The sequence below is a fragment of the Pituophis catenifer genome, unplaced genomic scaffold, assembly GCF_029215685.1.
Source record: "Pituophis catenifer annectens isolate HBS135680 unplaced genomic scaffold, rPitCat1.0.hap2 SCAF_3, whole genome shotgun sequence".
NCBI classification, from domain to species: domain Eukaryota; kingdom Metazoa; phylum Chordata; class Lepidosauria; order Squamata; family Colubridae; genus Pituophis; species Pituophis catenifer.
Window position 1 is genome coordinate 141,936,124 of NW_027256883.1, and position 19,434 is coordinate 141,955,557.

The following is a 19,434-nucleotide window of genomic DNA, read 5'->3' on the forward strand; positions in this document are numbered from 1 at the left end:
ACTTCGTTTTCTAATTATTTTCAGAAATTGCTTGTTAACTGTTTTTCATCTGTTAGAACTACCTTTGGTTTTACAGCATCTGATGACTTTTCCTTCAATCATTAGCAATAAAAAATTTAAATATAAGTTTAAAGACCTCCAAAAACTTTAGGAAAGGAGTAAACAGATTAAAAGATTGATTTTAGAAAGTTCCAAATGGACCAAGGGTCAACATAAAATTTAAGTAAGATTTTGTAATTAATTATAAGAATTCTTCCCAGAGGAAAATGCTTTGCTCTTTGAATTCTTAAAAAAAAAATATTAAAAAAAAATGGATATTATAGAGAACTAAAGATTACAGTTAAAAGAGAAGATTGTTTAAGTTTGACTTACAAATGCAGAATTAAGCAAAATATTTTAACATTCAACATACTGAAGAATATTTTTGAGCAATAGACTCAATTTTAGGAATGTCTGCCTCTATAGATACACCATGTTTAAAAGATGTAATGGAAGAGGAACAAGTTTTACTTGACAAGATTGAGACTGATTTGAAAGTAGATTTTAAAAGTAGAGATTACAAGAATGATGTGAAAAAGATTGGACATAGAAAAGAAACTGGATAATGAAACTGGAAAAAAAACTTGTACATCCCTTGTAGAAGTTATAATGAAATTCTGCTATGCAGAATATTGGAAGCCACTTCTTCACATTTGTTCTATTTTTTGTCAACTTTTTTCTTACACTTGTTTTTCTTTGCTTTGCTTTCTCCCCCTTCCCCTTTTTATATGATTTTAATTTAACAAAAATTATATATAGGAAAAAGAGATGATGCAAACTTGACTGCGCTTAATTGATCAAAAGAAAACAAAATATTTAGACAGTTTTCTCATTGTGTTTTCTCATTTTGGATTCTTTCCCTGAACATATGTGCAGTATATCGTCAATTGTTCCATTGTTTGTTTAATCTGTGAGTTACACTGTAAGTATTAATGTCATTTCATATTTTTATACGAAAAAGAGCAGCAAAGAAATGTTTATCTTTTCATGCCAGTATATTTACATTTACAAAACCACATAAATGTATATGAAACATATAAAGGAAAAACATACTAAATAAAGTACAATCTGGATTGTTTGTGTATTTTGTGCCTGAACTGGAATTCCAGTGTTTCTTAAAACATTGTTTTTTGCATTTCATGTGCTATAATTCAGCTGTACCAACATACTGCTTAGTGGGTTGTAACTGCCTAAGAGAGCATGACTTAAATGCAGAAAGAATTATCAGACAACCGATAAATGTTAAGTTTAATATTAATTGTACAGGAAACAGAAGCAGCTAGTGTTAAAGGTATATATTTTCAAAACCATTTTTAAAATTAAATGTACTTTACCTCTATAAATTTATCCAAACAACAGAAGAGGCTGAGCTATAGTAATTTAAAAAAAAGAATACCCAACCCTCAAGCTGTTTTCTGAAGGAAAAATAGAGAAATTGATTCCCTTTTTCTCTCAAAGAAATGCCCTTTTCTTTGAAAAGTCTTCTACCTGGAAAATGTGAAGTATGAATGTATATAATTTCGTAAAGCAAAGTGTGTGGCTTTGTTCTAAGGGCAGTTAGTTGTGATCTGCTGTGTCTGAATATTTGGAAATTGCATACCGTAACTTTATGGGTAGTCATTTCACAAATTGCTAAATCCCATTTTTGGTTTTTAAGAAGTAATTTCTCTGCCTTTGAACTCAAGAAGTTATTCTGGGAAGGAAGCATTTAAATATAAAGGTAACACAAATACATTCTGTAAACCTTTTATTCATCTATTGAATTGTACATTACCGTAATATTTATTATTTTAATGCTTCCTTTATTTCTTGACTTAACAGTATCACATAATACTCATCGGCTACATATGCTGGGAATGTTACCATGCAGTCAGTTTGGACAGTCCAGAAGGGCGTTCCTAAAAAATATTATTTATTATTTTAGCATTCTTTACTAATCTGTTATTTGGAAATGGGTATATTTACATTGGGTTGAAAGTACTATTTTTCAACTATTTGAATTGGTGTGATGTTGTTTTCTATAGATTAACTTCTTTGACATTTACACGGTGAATTTGATTTGGACTGTTATAGAATATTCTGACATTCATTTTCCCACCTGAAAATGTTCTTAAGGCATTTACAGTTTACTCCATTGCATACTTTAGAAAATTGATGCTGGAACCTTTCAGGTCTTCTCTTAACCAGTTTGCTAATTTTTCTAATTAGTTTTAAACTTCAATTAAGGGAGGGTCTTAAGTGACCATAATTATAGAGACAAATGCAAAGCTCAATTGCAATAAATACTAAGAACATCTGAAAAAAAATTGTGTCCAGAAGTAAGGAAGCCCAGTGATAGAACAAGTGTTTGGCACTTAGTAGGTTCCCTTGTCCCATGATAGAATGAGTATCTGTCTTGGTAGTTGCCAGTGATTCCAAGTAGGTATAGAAAAAGCCCTTTCCTAAATGCTCCCAAAATACGAATTTTGGTCTAGATCTGATTCATCATAAGGCAGTTTTCAGTGTTCCTAAGGATTGGATGAAAGATCCTGTTGTGCTAGTGTTGTCTAAAAACTGTACTTATATCATCATCTGTAATATGTCAGTTTTTAAAAATGTAATTCTGAATTTGGATTTTTTTTTATCCTGCTCTTGAGAACCAAATAAAATATGAGTGAGAATTTATTGATTAGTTGGAGATAGGAACATGATATATTGCTATGGGAGTTGCTTTTGCTTCAATAAAACGTGTTTTGAGAGCTTGATGGAATTGTGCACAGAACCACATGGAGCCAAATACATTGTTCTCCAGGTACAATGACCATTTAGATACCAGTCAAAAGCAAAATTGCATTGGCCCAATTGCTTAGAATTGCCATAGAATATATAATGTGTACTTGTGCTGAGTATGTTAGCACTATTCAATACAGCACTATTCAGTTAGTATAATACTATGTTTCAAATAATGCATAGGATTCACTTAATGGAACGGGTTATGAATGCTCAGGACCTGGATTTTTCAACGTCTCCTGGGACAGGATGATGTGTGAATCCTACTTGGTATATGTTTGTGGTACAATCCCTTGTAGCCAGAGAAGCAGGGGGCTGACTCAGGAGGAACAACAACAGACACAGGAGTCCAAAACTACCCAAAACTTACTGCAGTTTATCCCTCCCAGACACTTAAGCATTCAGGATCAAGGGTTGAAAACAAAATAGTCTCTTTGGGGTGCCAGCAGTTCAAACCAAGCATACAAGAGGAAAAATTCTCACAATATCATACCAAGGGAGAAAAATGGGGCAGATATTGCCTTCTTGTGAAGATTCTGGCTCCTTTTTCTTTCATAAGAAAAATCTGGTAGAGGAACCAGCTTGACCAATGAGTCTAGACCCAGCTGGGCAGCATAGATGGGTGAGGGAGCTATACAGGCCTTGAGAAGAAAATTACCAGCACTTCCTCTTTGTCATCCTTCTTTGTATCAGGCACCTTCCTCCACCACTTTCTTTTCCAATCCTCCACATCTGCTCTTTTGGCAGAGCAGTCTTTAAGCTAACCACCCTGAGTCTGCAGGCCCTTACAATCAGGAACTGTTGTTTACTTACAGAGTAGTGTTTTCCCTTCACTGCAATGTTGCTTCCGTTCCTCATTAAGTAACTCTTTGAAATTACAAATGGTAGATACGAATGATCCTTGATGTCCTGTTGTCCTAGCAGGGTGGATAAAAATCAATGATTTTTTTTAAAAAAGTCAAAAAAATCAGATTTTTTTGATTTAAATTGGATTTTTTTGATTTAAATCAGATTTTTTTTTTATTTTTATCAAATTTATTTTAATAAAAAACTTTTGGGGTAAAAATCTATCGTAAGATAGTTTTCTATTTAAGGTACATAAATAATTTAGTTTATTCAGCATGAAATGGAGCTTAGTTATGTAGCATGAGGCTGTATATTCTGCAACACTGGGACTATCGGTGAGTCAACAGTGGGTCAAAGGAGTAGCAGAGATGACAGTTGCTCTTTAAAAATTATGATTTAAATCGAGTTGATTTAAATCAAGCCTTTTTACTAGTGATTTAAATCATGATTTAAATTGTGATTTAAATCAACTCGATTTAAATCAAATCCACTCTGTGTCCTAGCATTCCCATAAACATGGGATCATGATCTAGCACTTGGTTACCAGTTCACAGTTATAATGGTTATGATCTGCCAGCTTCTTTCAAGCAAAATCAGTGTGGAAGCCAAAGGGAAAATTGTAAAATGGTTGAGTAAGTCTCTCCCACTTGCACACATCTACAGACCCCAGGTGCTGTGTTTACTGGCTACCTACACATCCTCATTAAGCCTTGTGGTCACATCACAACTTCCTGGTCACTCATGCACCCTCCCCCCCTATCAGCAGCTACCCCAAGTCTTGCTGCATGCGTGCCACATCTCCTTGGCCACTTGTGCACCTCCCCGGCCCCTGATTGATCCTTTCTCATCCAGCAGCAGCCATCCCAACCCATGCTGGGCTTGTGCCACGCCTCCCTGGCCATTTGTGTGTCCCCTTGCTCCCTCTCCCACTTAGCAGCAGCCATTTACCTGCCTGCTGATTTGCTTGCAAGCCATCTGGCTTTCAACTTTCTCCCACTGACTTTGGTTGTTGGAAGCCAGCAGGAAATTGTGAGGAGTTGCACAAGATATAAATGTACTACATCTAAAGCATGCTATGCTATGGAAAGACGTCTTAAGGTTTTAACTAATTCCAGGAATTAAGTAGTTGTGCAAATGTGTGTGTGCTTGTGTGTGTGCTTGTGAAATCTTGGAGCTGGATACCATTGGAAAAATCCCAAATAACTCTTCCAGGTGCCTGAAAGTCTTGAATATTATTATATTGTGCATTGTGTAAATTTTGTATCTATCATATTCAAAAATATAATGGTACTTCTTGGTTTTCTAATCTTGTTTGTGATTTTTTTTAAGATCTTGTTTTTATTTACATAGTGAACAGCTGTCATCAGGAAGTATTTCACATATATTCCCCATGTTCTCTTCTGTCTCTAAATGGGAGATACAACCTTTCTTAGTATACATTGAGACTTTGAAATCAGAAGTTTTTATCTGTTTATAATTTTATCCGTCTTTTGCTGGTGTTTCTGAACATACTGTTACAAAATCTTGAAATTTATACATTTACACAGCCTCAATGCAAATAATTGTTTTGGATTATAGCCCAATTAGACTATTCTATCTTTTTTCTTTCTATAACTTTTTGTTCCTCTATCGATTTCTTTCATTTCCTAGTCAAATTTCTAGAGTTATCTGTCTTCCTGATCATTTAATTCTAAGTTGAAAGGCCCAAATAGTCTTGTTTGCTAATAGATATCTTGGTCTGATAACTACTATGCACTTTGATTGTATGTAGCTTGCAAGCAGCTATCTAAAACTATTCCTTGCCTAATACTCATGTGTAGACAAAGACTTTGTTGAGATTTAACTATGCCTGATTGCAAACTCCTAGTATAGATGGCAATATTTCAAAGATTTGTGTTTTCTTTCCTGTAGAATTCCAGTTTTATAGCTGTACCTGAGTATTTGTGAACCGGTACATATTTCTACTAAATAGAAAAGACTGATGAGGAAGGACGTTTGCAAAAGAGAGACTATATGATCACGTTGCATTGCTTTCAGTTCTGAAGATCAAATGAATTTTGGAAATATGATACAATGTTTTTATTTTAAATTTAGTAGTGGAAGAGTATTTCTTCCGCTTATAATGAGTATTTCTTCCACTTAATACCAAGCACCTGTTTTTGTTGAGATTCATTAAGAAAATTAAGCAAGAGGATCTTTTGTGGTTTTTTAATTAACACATAAACAGTAGCAGAGATGCATAAAATACATATATCAAATGGGGAAAAAAAAGAAAAGAAAAGAAGTGTAGAAATGTAGAAATACCGTCTACATTTTTCATTTAGATTGTAAGGACCCACGTAGGAATGAGAATATGGAAATGTTTTTAAAGTGAATATAATGAGAATAAACATTTTTGGCTTGGATGTCAACCAAATATGGAAATGTATTTTTGTATGTTTGTATTTTCTAATTTCTATTGTTAGCAAATCAAGTGACTCTAATTACTCCAGGAATTAATGAACAAACAAATGAATGAATTGTGTGATCAGAGATTGCAGATAACTGTTTATAGTGCTAGTATATAAAATCATGTTAACTATAATCTTATCTTGTAGACTTAACTTGTAAGGAAACAAGTTAATTGAGTGATATATTGCAGGTTTTCATTAAAATAAATATATCTCAGCTTACTGCTTCTCTTATTTTTTTTCTTGAGCTCTCTTTCAATACCAAAATAAATTTAACATTATAAATAGCCAGAGAACCATTAGGTATGTTAAGTTTATTTATTGCTGTGTGATTTAATTATTTAGTTTAAATCAAGATTATTGATCAGTTGAAAAACCTTTAATTGATTAACAGGCTTTATATGAAGAATGTGCTGAGTGTGCTGGACTCTGGCTATTATGTGGTGCTTATAGCCTTCAATTATAGGGCTAAAAAGTGCTTAGCTTTTGGTCCCTAAGAGACCAATCAAAATAAGATACGTTTTCTGTATTAAATTGTATGATTTAAGTTTGTTCCATGCTTTTCAATTTAACATTATCTATAGACTTTAGTCACAAATGATACTGAACAGTATCTGTTGCAAATGCACACAGGTAAATTGAATTGTGTGAAATCTGGAGGCAATGGTATAAGTAGGGTATACATTTATCATCATCTTTTAATGACCCCATAATCCCTTGCGGGGTAGAATCTGGTCAACTGAATGGAACTAGCAGAGTGTTTAATGTCGCCAATGCAGAGTTTTGTTCAGCAGATATATTCTCATTGTGCCCAAAGAGAGAAATACTTACCTCTACCTAGAATAGAGCTCCACCTCTAGGCCACTGCACCACTCCTAAGTAGGGTATACATTGACCCGAAAAAAATATGTGTCACCAGAATAATTGAAATGATAAACTGCAAAGTAAGAAGCTTCAGGAAAAAAATCTAGCAGCATCGAACAGTGATAAAAAGATGTACAAATACTTCATTAAATCTCAGCATTGTTTTTCAGAGCAAGTATATCATCATTAATTTTATAAAAATGTTACACAAATTATTTACTGAGATATGATCTACTGTAGGTCCTGAATTATTAAAAATCAACTATGCTCTCCCGAGTGAGGCATGCTGCATTCTAAGGAATTATGGTTCTCTCATCTCTGATAGCTCTCAAATTTCTTAAACCTTTTGTAAGTCTTTGGGTTGTTAGAGAGCACTTGCTATATTAAAATGCACCTCTAGAGGGTTTTCAAACAGCAGCAGAAACACTTGGTTGTGCAATTTTCTTCCAAGATAAGCAAACCTTCCTTTCTTATAGCATTGTCAGCAAGAGATGCTCATCTGATTGAAAACGCTTATCAGCTGTAAAGTAGAACTAAATTTGACTCTCACCAAAGCAAAGTTGTGTTGCATAAACTTGTGTTTTAAGCCAGCATGCTGTCTGGAAGAAAAAAAAAAAACTTAAATCGAGGGTACATTAGATCACTTGTTTTCCATAGCAATTATCCTTGAAGTAAATTGAGTGGTTTACTTTCAGTAACGTTGGACAAAGTTATAAATAGAACTTCATTAGTTACTACTAATGGATATGCGAAGTGCTACTTTCATGCTGTTTGAAGACTGTAAATTGACACCTTCATTTTGATAGGGCTCTCTGTAAAATGTAGCAATCTTGAAAAAGTAGCTTTATTTTTAATAAATATTTTTTTCTCATCTTGTTAATAAAGACTGTATTAACAGCAGGTAGAAAGTAAATGACAGTGCACATAGAGAAGGGAATTGATTATATCCCAAATGCAAGCAGTTCTACTAAGTAAATTGGAAAAAAAAAAGAGAAATTTTTCCATTATTCTTCAGTAGATGGCAATTTTACATGTTATGAGCAACTATAGCCAACTGCCATTTTCAGAATGAAAATCCCCCCCCCCTTTTTTTGGCTTGTTGACAGAACCTTTTAAACTCACCAGGAATGTTACTTGAGAGAGCTTAGTTTTTTTCTCCATCTTGTAATTGCAGTCTGTAAAGAAAAATGAAGGTAAAAAAGGTGATAATTATTTCTGTCTTATTGCATCAGGAGAATTAGTTGGAGATGCTCATTCCCTTTTGAGGACAGATCAGTAGGTCTTTATCTGGCTGCTGAGACCAGTTTATATCAGATTTTGCAGTTTAGGTTGCTGAGATTTGCCATAGTCTTGATTCTCCAGGGGTGCAGTAGCTATAGGAATCTGATAGAGTGACTGTAGAGAAGAGCAGGTGGAGTTAAACATGGCATCAGTTTAGAATCATTGTGTTCCCACAAGCTTTCAGAGTCCAACCCCTTCTGAATTCCATTGTCCTTTATCTGGCACCAATCTAGTGTTGAACTTCAATTTACCAGATTCTTGTATATAGTCTTAAATAAATCACCTATGCTGCAACATTACAAATGGTACTGATTCTTTGCATCTGGCCGCTAGTGACTGGGCAATGTGTCATCATGATATTTGGGACTTGATCGACTTAGACTTTGATGCAGATAATAGAGTGGAATTATCTCTGTTATCTTGGGCTGGACCATACGTTCTCTAGGCCTGAAGAGGACTTAGCCACAGGGATGCAGAAGACTATTATGGCCTCACTTCAGGCGAGGATGATGTTGATAGCTATGAAAGAAGTATTCAGTATCACTGAGTCTAATGTTCTTCAAGACTGTCTGCAAGAACTAGAGATTAGAGAAAATATTTTACTGTAGATTTGGAATGTTTTACAGTAGACTCTTCCTGGAGCAAGACTCTGAGGGAGGAGATGCTGACCTGGAGACCATTCCTTTGTGGGTTTCCTCGGAATTTGATTCTCTCTCCCCACTTTTTAACTTTACATGAAACCATTGCAATTCAAGTACAGTCATGGGACAGAAATGGCACTGGTTACTCTAATGATTTTTACAAGGACCAGGACTTAAATGGGAGGCGTGCACCCTCTTTGTTCTATTAATACCCTTTAGGGCATTCAATACCATTAGCTATGGTATCCTGCTCAAGGCTCAAAAGTAGTATCTACATGTGGGAAAAGAGGAAACTCTTTTACAGTGGTTCTCTTACTACATGAATGGATAGTTTCAGTCAATAGTCATGATAACCTCCTGTTTGGACTACTCCAATGCACTGAGGTTAGCCTTAGAGAGGATTCATAAGTTATAATTGGTGCAGGACAGAGTGATGTGAGGTGCTGATGGTGTAACTCTGCTATTTCAGGATGAACATTGATTTTGAGATCAGAACGAAGCGAATTGCATCTGTCCAACCATCTACCCCTCCATCCATTCCATACTATGTAGATAATTGCAATGAATGCAGTTTTCAGGTTATCAAAATAAGTTTATCTGTGGCTCTCTGACTCATAGTCAGACGTAACTAATCTACGTTGCCTGAGGTAATTATAGTTTTAGTTCAGTATATCAGGAGGTAGGAAAGTTGGAGAAGACTCTTTTGGCTCAGTTGGGATCATTTCAGTAGGAGAGACAGTGTATGCCATTTCCCACTGGGAAAATTACTTAGCAGTTACCTAGCAACTTCACTAGAAAAAAAAAGATCAGCAAGGTCTAGCACTAATACTATATAGTTAAAATATATCAAAAGGCTTTAATTTTAGGTAACATGCTGGACCTTTAGTTTTCCATTCTCTTTCTGTTGTAGAAGAAATTCCTGGCTCAAGAAATTCTAGCTGATTTACATAAACACCATGCTGTTGTTTCCTAATAAAGATGAAGAATGCAGATCTTGGCCCCTAGTAGGGTAATCACAGTTGACACACAAAGAGAACGCAGATTCCCTATAATAATTTAAGATATTATGCAGAAATCTTATAGCGATTAGTAATATTACACAGACTATTCCCAACTCTTGTATTCTGATTGGCTTTTACATTTGAAATTTGTAACTGACCATTAAAAGGAAATTGTGGTATCTCTTTTTTTTGCAGAAAGCACTCAAACTGTGCAGGAGGAAGGAAGCTTTGAAATAATAATAATAATAATAATAATAATAATAATAATAATAATACTTTGAAATGGCTTCTTTTCGTTGCCTGTTTTCGCTTGGCATATTTTTTCTTACATAGGAGCTTGAAATTTTAACACATGTTTTTGTAATCTAGAATTCTTTTAGTCCCAAGGGAATAAAAGAGATTGCAATATTACTTTTCTTATTTCATATAGGATTTTAAAGGTATATATGACCATACTGCTTAATGTAGCTGACAACATAACAAATACGTTGAACTGTATACATAGTATGTTTGTTTCAAATAAAATACAACATTAATAAAAGCCTTCTTCTCTTCCTGCCATGTAAGTGGGCATGTGTTGGAGAGGTTTATGCTTTCACGTCAATGGATAAATGAAGATGAAACTCTCTAAGTAATTTCAACTGGGCAAATAATTCAATGAGGGACTTTGCAACACACTGGAATGCATAAAAAGCATCTGTCTTCATTCCACAGAAACTGCTTTTTCAGCTGTTTCTGTATGTGTCTTTTCACATAGCTATTTGACAAGCATGTATATGCACAGCCATTTGGCTTCATGTTTTTTCCAACGTCTAGGAAATGATGCAGCAGCTTTAATGCAGATTCAAGGAGAAGTGCTTTTTATGAAGTACATTTTGCAAAGAATGTCCTGTAAAGAATTAACAGAGCTTTGTTAATAATTCATCTAAATATATTAATGATGAATGTGCTATTTTGGAGAACAGTAACCACAAACCCTCATCAGAAATATGATCTGCACTGTTTTGAGCCTTTGTCCCTCCCTCCCTTCTTCTGTTATTCTACTTCTCTTTTTTAAAAACAAAACCTTGAAAATATTGTTTTGTTAATCTTTCTGAGCAAGTAGCATCTATTGATTTTCAGTGGAAAATTAGTGATGCTCCCTATCTATGTAGAGATGATATAATTTCTCCTTGCTGTTCCAAGAATTTTCCCACTGAAATGGGAAGGATTTAGATTGATATATGTATATGTATACACACCTGTATATACTGAAGCATGGAAAGAGAAAGGGAACTTGGAAACATGGCTACTATTTCATGATTGTGTGTTTTTCAATGGCTGATTATTTGAGTTTGATTTGGGATAGGTATGTTAGTTACTGATAATTTATGTTGTTTGATTTTGTTCTTCTCTATGTTATTCTAATATCTGATTTGATTTTTTTTTAGGCCTGTTATGGATGAAATAGCCACGGAACCTTTAAAATATGCAGAACAGCTTCCAGTAGCACAAATAATACACCAGGTATCACTTTGTTTGTTGATATTTCTGTCAAGAATAAGTAAGGCTTCAGTCTAGGGGTGAAATCCAGCAGGTTCTGACAGGTTCTGGACAACCGGTAGCGGAAATTTTGAGTAGTTTAGAGAACTGGCAAACACTACCTCTGGCTGGTCCCAGAGTGGAGTGGGAATGGAAATTTTGCAATATCCTTCCCCCAGGAGTGGGGAAGGGAATGGGATTTTGCAGTATCCTTCCCCTGTCGTGGGGTGGCAATGGAGATTTTACAGTATCCTTCCACTGGAATGCGGTGAGAATGGGGATTTTGCAGTATCCCTCCCCTGCCATGCCCACCAAGCCACACCCACCAAGCCACGCTCACAGAACCGGTAGTAAAAAAATTTGGATTTCACCACTGCTTCAGTCTTATAAATGAAATGCTTGTATTCACCAATTGTATGGAAGCAGATATCTCTATTTAGGAAGTGCCGTTATTTAGACTACTGAAAAGAAAGAAAAAAAAAATCCCGAATGCCCCTACTAAAATTTCCCTTCTGAAGTCCCAAGGGAAATCTCTAGCTAATTGATTTCAAATATTTAATTAATAAAAGTTTATGGTACAAAGTAGAGTTAGCGCGAGTTTATGGCTGTGAAAGAATACAGATCTGACTTTTTAATAAAGGGGAAGAAGGCAATGAAACGTTAAGGGAGGAGAAACGGTAACTCACTACTAAGAAAGTGGAAAGCATGAGAAACTAAAAATAACTCCACTTTGATTTTGTTTGATATAAAGGGAACAGAGAGAAACTTTGGCAGATTTCAAGATTTTGTTATCATATTCTACAGAAATAAAGAACGTTCTTGGAACTGTGCTTCTTCTATTTCTTGACCTTGCCTATCTCAAAAGCAGTGGCATCAGGCATGAGAAGCACAATGCATGCTCTTAATAGGCACATACTCACGGCTGCCTCTTTAGTAGTGCTGTATTCTCTGCTTCTTTAGATTAAGAACAGAGTCACACAAAGGACAGTCTCAGCAACATCTGTGAGTCAAAACAGCAGCAGGAAAAACAGAAATAAACAATAGCATACTCAAGAAAAAATTGGGTGGGTGGGTGGGTTTGTTATAATAATTTTATGAAATGTTTTACAAAATATACAAATAAAAACGAAGATAAACTAACAATCAGAAAGAAAAATAACAGAGAGAAACGGAGGCGCAGAAAGATACAAAGAACAAAGAAAGGGGAACAAAAAATGACTTCCAACTTTTTTCTTCAAGGATATAAAAAAAAATTACATTCAACTATTAGTTTAATACTATAATATAGTGTTCATTTTACCCCAAATGAAAAAATAACAATCGTGAAATCCATATGTCATAATTTGTTTTTTGTTTTTTTTCATTTTCTGCTTAAAGTCCACAAAAAGCTTCCAATTGTAGATAAATTTCTTTTCTCTCACAAAAGTTGTTAATTTAATCATTGTTAACAAAACCTCAATGTTGATGACTTTCCATGCACGAGCATGTAGTATTCTACCATACTATTATTAATATTGAGTTAAAAAGACTTAAAAACTCAACTAAGAATAACTTGAAAACTGCCCATGAAGATAGAATTAGCCACACTTGTTTCATGCTTATTTGGCTTGCTGGTTTTCTAATACACAATTTGTTTCTTCGATTTTAAATTAAGTTAAGGAGAAAGATTTCCATCTTACTTTGTAAGCCAAATCTTAACAAATACTATTGAAAAACGGATGTACTTATACTTAAAATATTTATTGCCCTTTGTCAGAATGGAACCCTGAGCAACAAAAATTATTTAGAGCCTATATAGCACAATAGAATTAAACTGGTATCAGAGCACAGCCATAAAATACAGCATATAAAAGTTACGAGGCAGACTTGATGAATTATACAAATTACAATGATTGCTTAAACAGAAGCATAATCTGATCACATGGTATAAGAATTCATATTTATGGAAGGCATTCCAAAGGAAGAACTTTGGATTCAAAACCTGGAATGCCACTAATTTAAAGGAAAGCATTGGAAAAACATATTATTACATATAATATTAATAAATTAATTCTTACATTTGTGAACTTCTGGCCAACCCAAGCGATGACAGGATTACATCATTAAACAACAATAAAAATGAAGTTAAAACAAATATTCAATGATATCTATACTAGGGTCAATTCTAGGAACATCTGCAAAAGATGGAAGAGTTGGTTGGAGGTCTTTTAAGGAAAGTCTACACCAATTCAGAGAAATGGTTATCCAATATCTTCTTAAAAACTTCCAGTGTTGGAGCATTCACAACTTCTGGAGGCAAGTTGTTCCATTGATTAATTCTTCTAACTATCAGGAAATTTCTCCTTAGTTCTAGGTTGCTTTTCTCCTTGATTAGTTTCTACCAGGGGTGAAATCTACTTACCTTCCCTACCAGTTCAGAAGTGCGCACTCCGCTTGCACACACGCACGCATCATATGCGATTTTGGACCCTCTGTGCATGCACAGAGAATAAAAAAATGTTACTTCCTGGTGAAAAACAGGAAGTAATGGTGGGTTGGCGGAGCTTTGCGCTGCCGCAAAGCTAACAGTTCACCGAACCACGCATGCGAACCGGTAGCATTTCACCCCTGATTTCTACCAATTGCTTCTTCTTACCCTCAGGTGAGGACCGTACAATTGATGCTCTGTTCCTTTTGGTGTTGGTATTGTACAAAACATGTTTAATAAAAGGAAGGGTTTTAATTACACATTGTCCTTGCCATCTAAGCTTTTTAGCTTTTTCCCCACCAACATTTCTGGTCACTGTTCAGGCAATCTGTGTCTATCTGTCTTGGTCACATCTAATAAAAAATGGAATATCTTTAAAATAATTCTAATTGAAATTTAAATATAAAAATAAATAAAAATAAATAAAAATATTGTCGAACAGCACTTTCTGGCTCCTTTCAGCACAATTATTACCAGAAATGTGTAACTTTCCTATTCCAGCTTTGACTATATTTAATTGATGGCAAGCTAGTCAGATGCTGTCAGCTAAAAATGACCCATTATCTACAACTACTGTGGCCTTCAGATGCAGTTGCCTTTCAACAAAGGCAGACAAGAGATCAAAGGAAAGTTTGCTAAGTGGCAAAATTGCTGGCAATATCCCCTGGATATTAATTATTCTTAAGTCTTTTTCCAGGTATCTTTTTCAGTCAGAGTTACTTGAATTTTCTTGCTGGAAGCAATGGTAACTTTACCTGAAAAGAAACACAAGGTTTATTTTCAATCTTTGAAAATAAACTGGTCTTCCTTGCAAGATTTCAAACCCAAAGGAAATTTAAAACTTTAGGCTCAATTGGGCCCCTCTGGGAAGAATATCTGATGTGTTTTGAACACGGAAGATTAGAAATCAGGACCAGTTTACATGTCAGAATTTCCCTTGGTGCTGTCAGAGCCTCAAATGACCCTACAACCCGCAGATGTCACATTTCAAATTCTCTGTTCATGCCTGACTCTAAACATAAATGAATTAAACAGCAGAGTAGGCAGTAAGTCAATATGTTCTTAACTGTGAGACTGAGCAATGAAACAGTTGAGGATTGTTTGGAATAGGTAAATAGGAACTGCACCAAATGGTTCACCTACAGGAATAACTATAATGGGAAACAGAATTAACTTTTAAGATGGTTGACCAGATGAAATGTCACAGTAATATTTTTACAGCACAAGAAAGTAATATAACACTGGTGGGTTCATTTTGGCAGCTTTGTGCCATTTTGTAGTGGATTGCAATGCTGAATGAAATGAGAAATGGGTTTTTTCATGCATTTCGGATATTTCAAACAGCAAATGTTCATACTATGTAATTCTTTGCCAAAACATCCTACCAAAGCAATTACATGACTGTCCTGGCTCTTTCTAGTGTTGCATTTGTGACCTTTTTGAGTGTCCCACTTTCAATTTAGATTTTGGACATCAACTCGGAATAAGAAAGAAACAGGTTTTTACTTTAGGTCACACACTGTAATTTAGCTGCAACATTTTGTGGCACAAATTTATATAAAATGCAGGGGTGAAATCCAGCAGGTTCTGACAGGTTCTGGAGAACCGGTAGTGGAAATTTTGAGCAGTTCGGAGAACCAGTAGCGGAAATTTTGAGTAGTTCAGAGAACTGTCAAATACCACCTCTGGCTGGCCCCAGAGTGGGGTGGGAATGGAGATTTTGTAATATCCTTCCCCTGCCATGCCCACAAGCCACACCACGTCCACCAAGCCACACCATGTCCACCAAGCCACACCCACAGAACCAGTAGTAAAAAAATTTGGATTTCACCTCTGATAAAATATAAATATAAAATCCATTTCCATTAAAAGGTTTACTATGTACTTCATTGACTGGATTACCTTCCACCAGAGTGATTTGGCAGCCAGATGTACTGTATGTTGAAACCATTATAAATGTCATTATATTAAGAGTAGTTCTCACACAGATATTGTTTTGAATTTAGTATATACATGAGGGAGCAGAACACAAAGTTATAGAAAGCTTTTTCAAAGAAAAAATAAACCCCTTAAAGTTAGCATTACTGTGACATTTCAACTATTGAACTCCACTGTAATATATCATTTTCTTAACTGAAAAGTTTATTTTTAAAATAGCTTATTTTTCTATGCTTTTAAAAATATAAATAAGAAAAATTGTTGTTGATTTCTGCATATATTGGTATAGGAATAATTTGCAAAATCATGATTGATTTTTTTAATTCATATAATTATAAAAGAGTTTGGTATTTCCTATAATATTTTCAGAGAACCTCTGGTTTCATTACTTCATTCTTCACTTTTTTTATACTTCATTATTTGATACTAATAATACTCTGAGAAGTTTTTTGGAATTAAAGGGGAATGAAAGATCACCAATTGTATTGTTCTAAATTTGCTAGCTTTAGAAAAAGAGCTAATAATTTAGTTTCCATTTTGTGGCACAAATGTATGTAAAATATAAATATAACATTCATTTTTATTAAAAGGTTTACTATGTACTTTACTAGATTACCTTCCACCAGCCAAGATTTATATAGATATTTAGTGAATTGGCAGCCAGATGTATGTTGAAACCATTATTAAGGTCATTATGTTAAGGGTAGTTCTCACATAGATATTGTTTTGAAATTTAGCATATAAATGGGGGAGCAGAACACAAACTAAAGTGCTAGCTTTAGAAAAAAGAGCTAATAATTTAGATTCCATTTTGGACACAATTTACACAATTCTAAATTTCAAACTTTTTCACGTAAAACTGACATAGAAGAAGCAAATTAAAGGAGTTTCAAAATTTTGCATTGTTTTTAATGGACTTTCTATATTGCTTTAAAATTTTGTGACAGCTGCAAATATGCTTTGTTTAGGAAAAGACGTTCTGATTAAATGGTACACAGCTGGTTTATCTGCTCCATTACACTATGAATTTCTGGCAAACTTCAATAGGGCGCATACACAGCTTAACCTGGAAGCTAGAATAATAATCTTTGTAGAGGTTGCTCTCTAGTGGATTCTAGAGATAGTGCCTCTTGATTGAATTTGAGATTGCATCTTTCAAAGAAATGGTGGAATCAAATGGCCTTTATGGATGTAATAAGGTACAACAAGTCTTGGTCTATGTTCTTCCAGATTGTTGGGCGATGAAAGGAATGTGGAGAGATTGGAGCCCAATTATAATTTGCCTTTGCATACAGGGAACTGATTGTCAAGTGCCGGGGAAATCAGAAGATTCAGCCAGTTCAACTGAGTATAAATAGTCATTGCAAGCTTAAGCTTTCTATAAGAATCTGAACTACTAACAGTCAACGGGAATGGACAGTAGATAAGGGTAGAAGAAATTCAAAGTGGGCTGGACTCTCTTGTGGATGCAAATGGACTCATGATTAATGATGTGTTTGATCCCTCCCTTGAGCTCAGTCTGGACATTTACACTGAGTAGCCCAGGAAAGTGGGTGTGTTGGACGACAAGGAAGGTAACTGTGCAATTGTCCCCCCCCCCCCAAAAAAAACCCAGGGTATTCTGAATATATGCCTAATGTGATTCTGACAATCACTAATTTTTAAAATGATGGAAATGGAAATAAGGATTTAATTGAGTAAATAGAATAAAACAGAAACTGTAGAGTTAGAAGTATCTTCTGTACAGATCTGTACATATTTTGGAAAGATTCAGATATAATTGATTAGTAAAGATGATTAAATATGCAGCACAAAGAATACTGTTTAGACTGGGGCACTTGTGGATGGGTATTTAATCTGCTGAAATTTAACCCTTTTTAAGCTGTTTTTCTTCCAGAGACATGTGGTATCTTAGAAAGATTAAGCCCACATCTTCCAAGTTCTGTTTTGACTTGCATATTCAAATCTCATATTTACTGTTGACTTTAGTAACATTTCTGTTTAATATTTGGAATTCTTTTCTTATTGATACTTTTTCCTGAAACATATATGTCATATATTTGATGCTAAAAATTATTTAGTTGATTTTCCACTGTAGTTTTAGGTGTCATATTCGTTGCTATGCTAACTATTGTTGCCTATATAATGTGTTTTAAGTTATAATAGTATTCCTGGTGTTCTCCTTTGCTTAGTGGTAAAATATGAAAATTGTTGGCATCATTATTATTAACTGCTGCTTTTCTTTGTATTATTGTTATTTTTGTTCTGGTTAACAAAAATTATAGATGTTATGGTGTAGGCCAGGGGTGGCAAACTCAAGGCCCGGGGCCCGGATCCGGCCTGCAGGATGCTTAGATTCAACCCGCGAGGCTGCCCTGGAAACAGGGAAGGAACAGCCCATGGTACCTTTGCCAGTGAAAACGGAGCTGGGAGGGCCACATGTGCCCCTCCCAAACTCCTGCAGAGGGTTGCAGGAGGCCGTCCCAGCCAAAAACGGAACTCTGGAGCCCATTTTGGCTGGCAGAGTGCTCGGGCCATCACAGGAGCTCCCAACACGAGTAACGTCAAGCTGGCCATGCCACTCTGGCCATGCCCCCCCACTCCCCAGGTCAAACACAATCCTGATGATGCCGTCCTCAATGAAATCGAGTTTGATACACCTGGTATAGGCATTAGGATTATCAAAACACCCCAAGTTTCTCTTCTCGTGGGAAGAACATACCAAGACAAAGAATGAAGACAAAGACTTAGATATTATACATATAATATTGCAGAAAAAGTAGTTACTTTTCTGGCATTAGCACATCTATGTTTGGAATACCACAATAATTTAAATAAATATCTTTATTTTGACTACCAAAATTTTCTATGCTATTTCTTCAGCATCAGCAATAAATCAAGTCATTTTACTACAAAACAAGCTGATTATTAACCCATAGCACCTGAGTTGTTTAAAAGTAAGGCTGTCAGCACTCCAAACTACATTCGTTCCAGTGCTGACATAAGGAGGAGAAGAGGGGGCAGCTGGCAAGAGGACGCTTGACTTTTCACCTACTTATTTTCCCTGATGATAATATCCCCTAGGAGATGAGATGGGAGCAGGGACATTCCTGGGAGCTGAAGTAGTAGATATGGAGAGAGTGATTTGGAAGATGGCCAATGAGACGCAGAGAATTGGGGAACAGAAAGGGAAGGTTTTGGGTCAGGAAGTCAGTGTTGGCTACGATATAATCGGGGACAGATTGTCGTGCTTAATAAATGAAAGATTTCATCAAAGACTATTTGTTTGGAAATGCAATTTATTTTGAGACGACACTGAAACCTGACAAAGGCAACACTTAATCTAATTCAGAAATCTTTTAGTGAGTTTCTTCTTGCAATGTTCAAATAACAAGCCTCTTCCCCAGAATTGGATAAGTTACTTGAACATAAGGATTGAAGGCTGACAGAATTCTGCTTGACAAATGCTGTTATATTTATTTTGAACATTGCCAAACTACATTGAGTAGCTTTTAAAAATGTTTCTTGTAAACTTCATTTCCAAGATCCATGTCAGAGTTGACTATATCTGACATGAATATATAGCAAAACATACATTTATTTCTGCAGTTTATATT

At 35.2% G+C, this 19,434-nt stretch overlaps 1 protein-coding gene across 1 annotated transcript in view; it reads left to right on the forward strand.

Annotated features, from left to right (window-relative positions):
* The window catches only part of PIGK (phosphatidylinositol glycan anchor biosynthesis class K), a 115,955-nt gene that overhangs the window by 65,696 nt on the left and 30,825 nt on the right, over positions 1–19,434 (forward strand). The window contains exon 10 of the mRNA XM_070941256.1: positions 11,322–11,397. Coding sequence (XP_070797357.1) covers positions 11,322–11,397 — 76 coding nt within the window. The remainder of the gene's footprint in view (positions 1–11,321; positions 11,398–19,434) is intronic.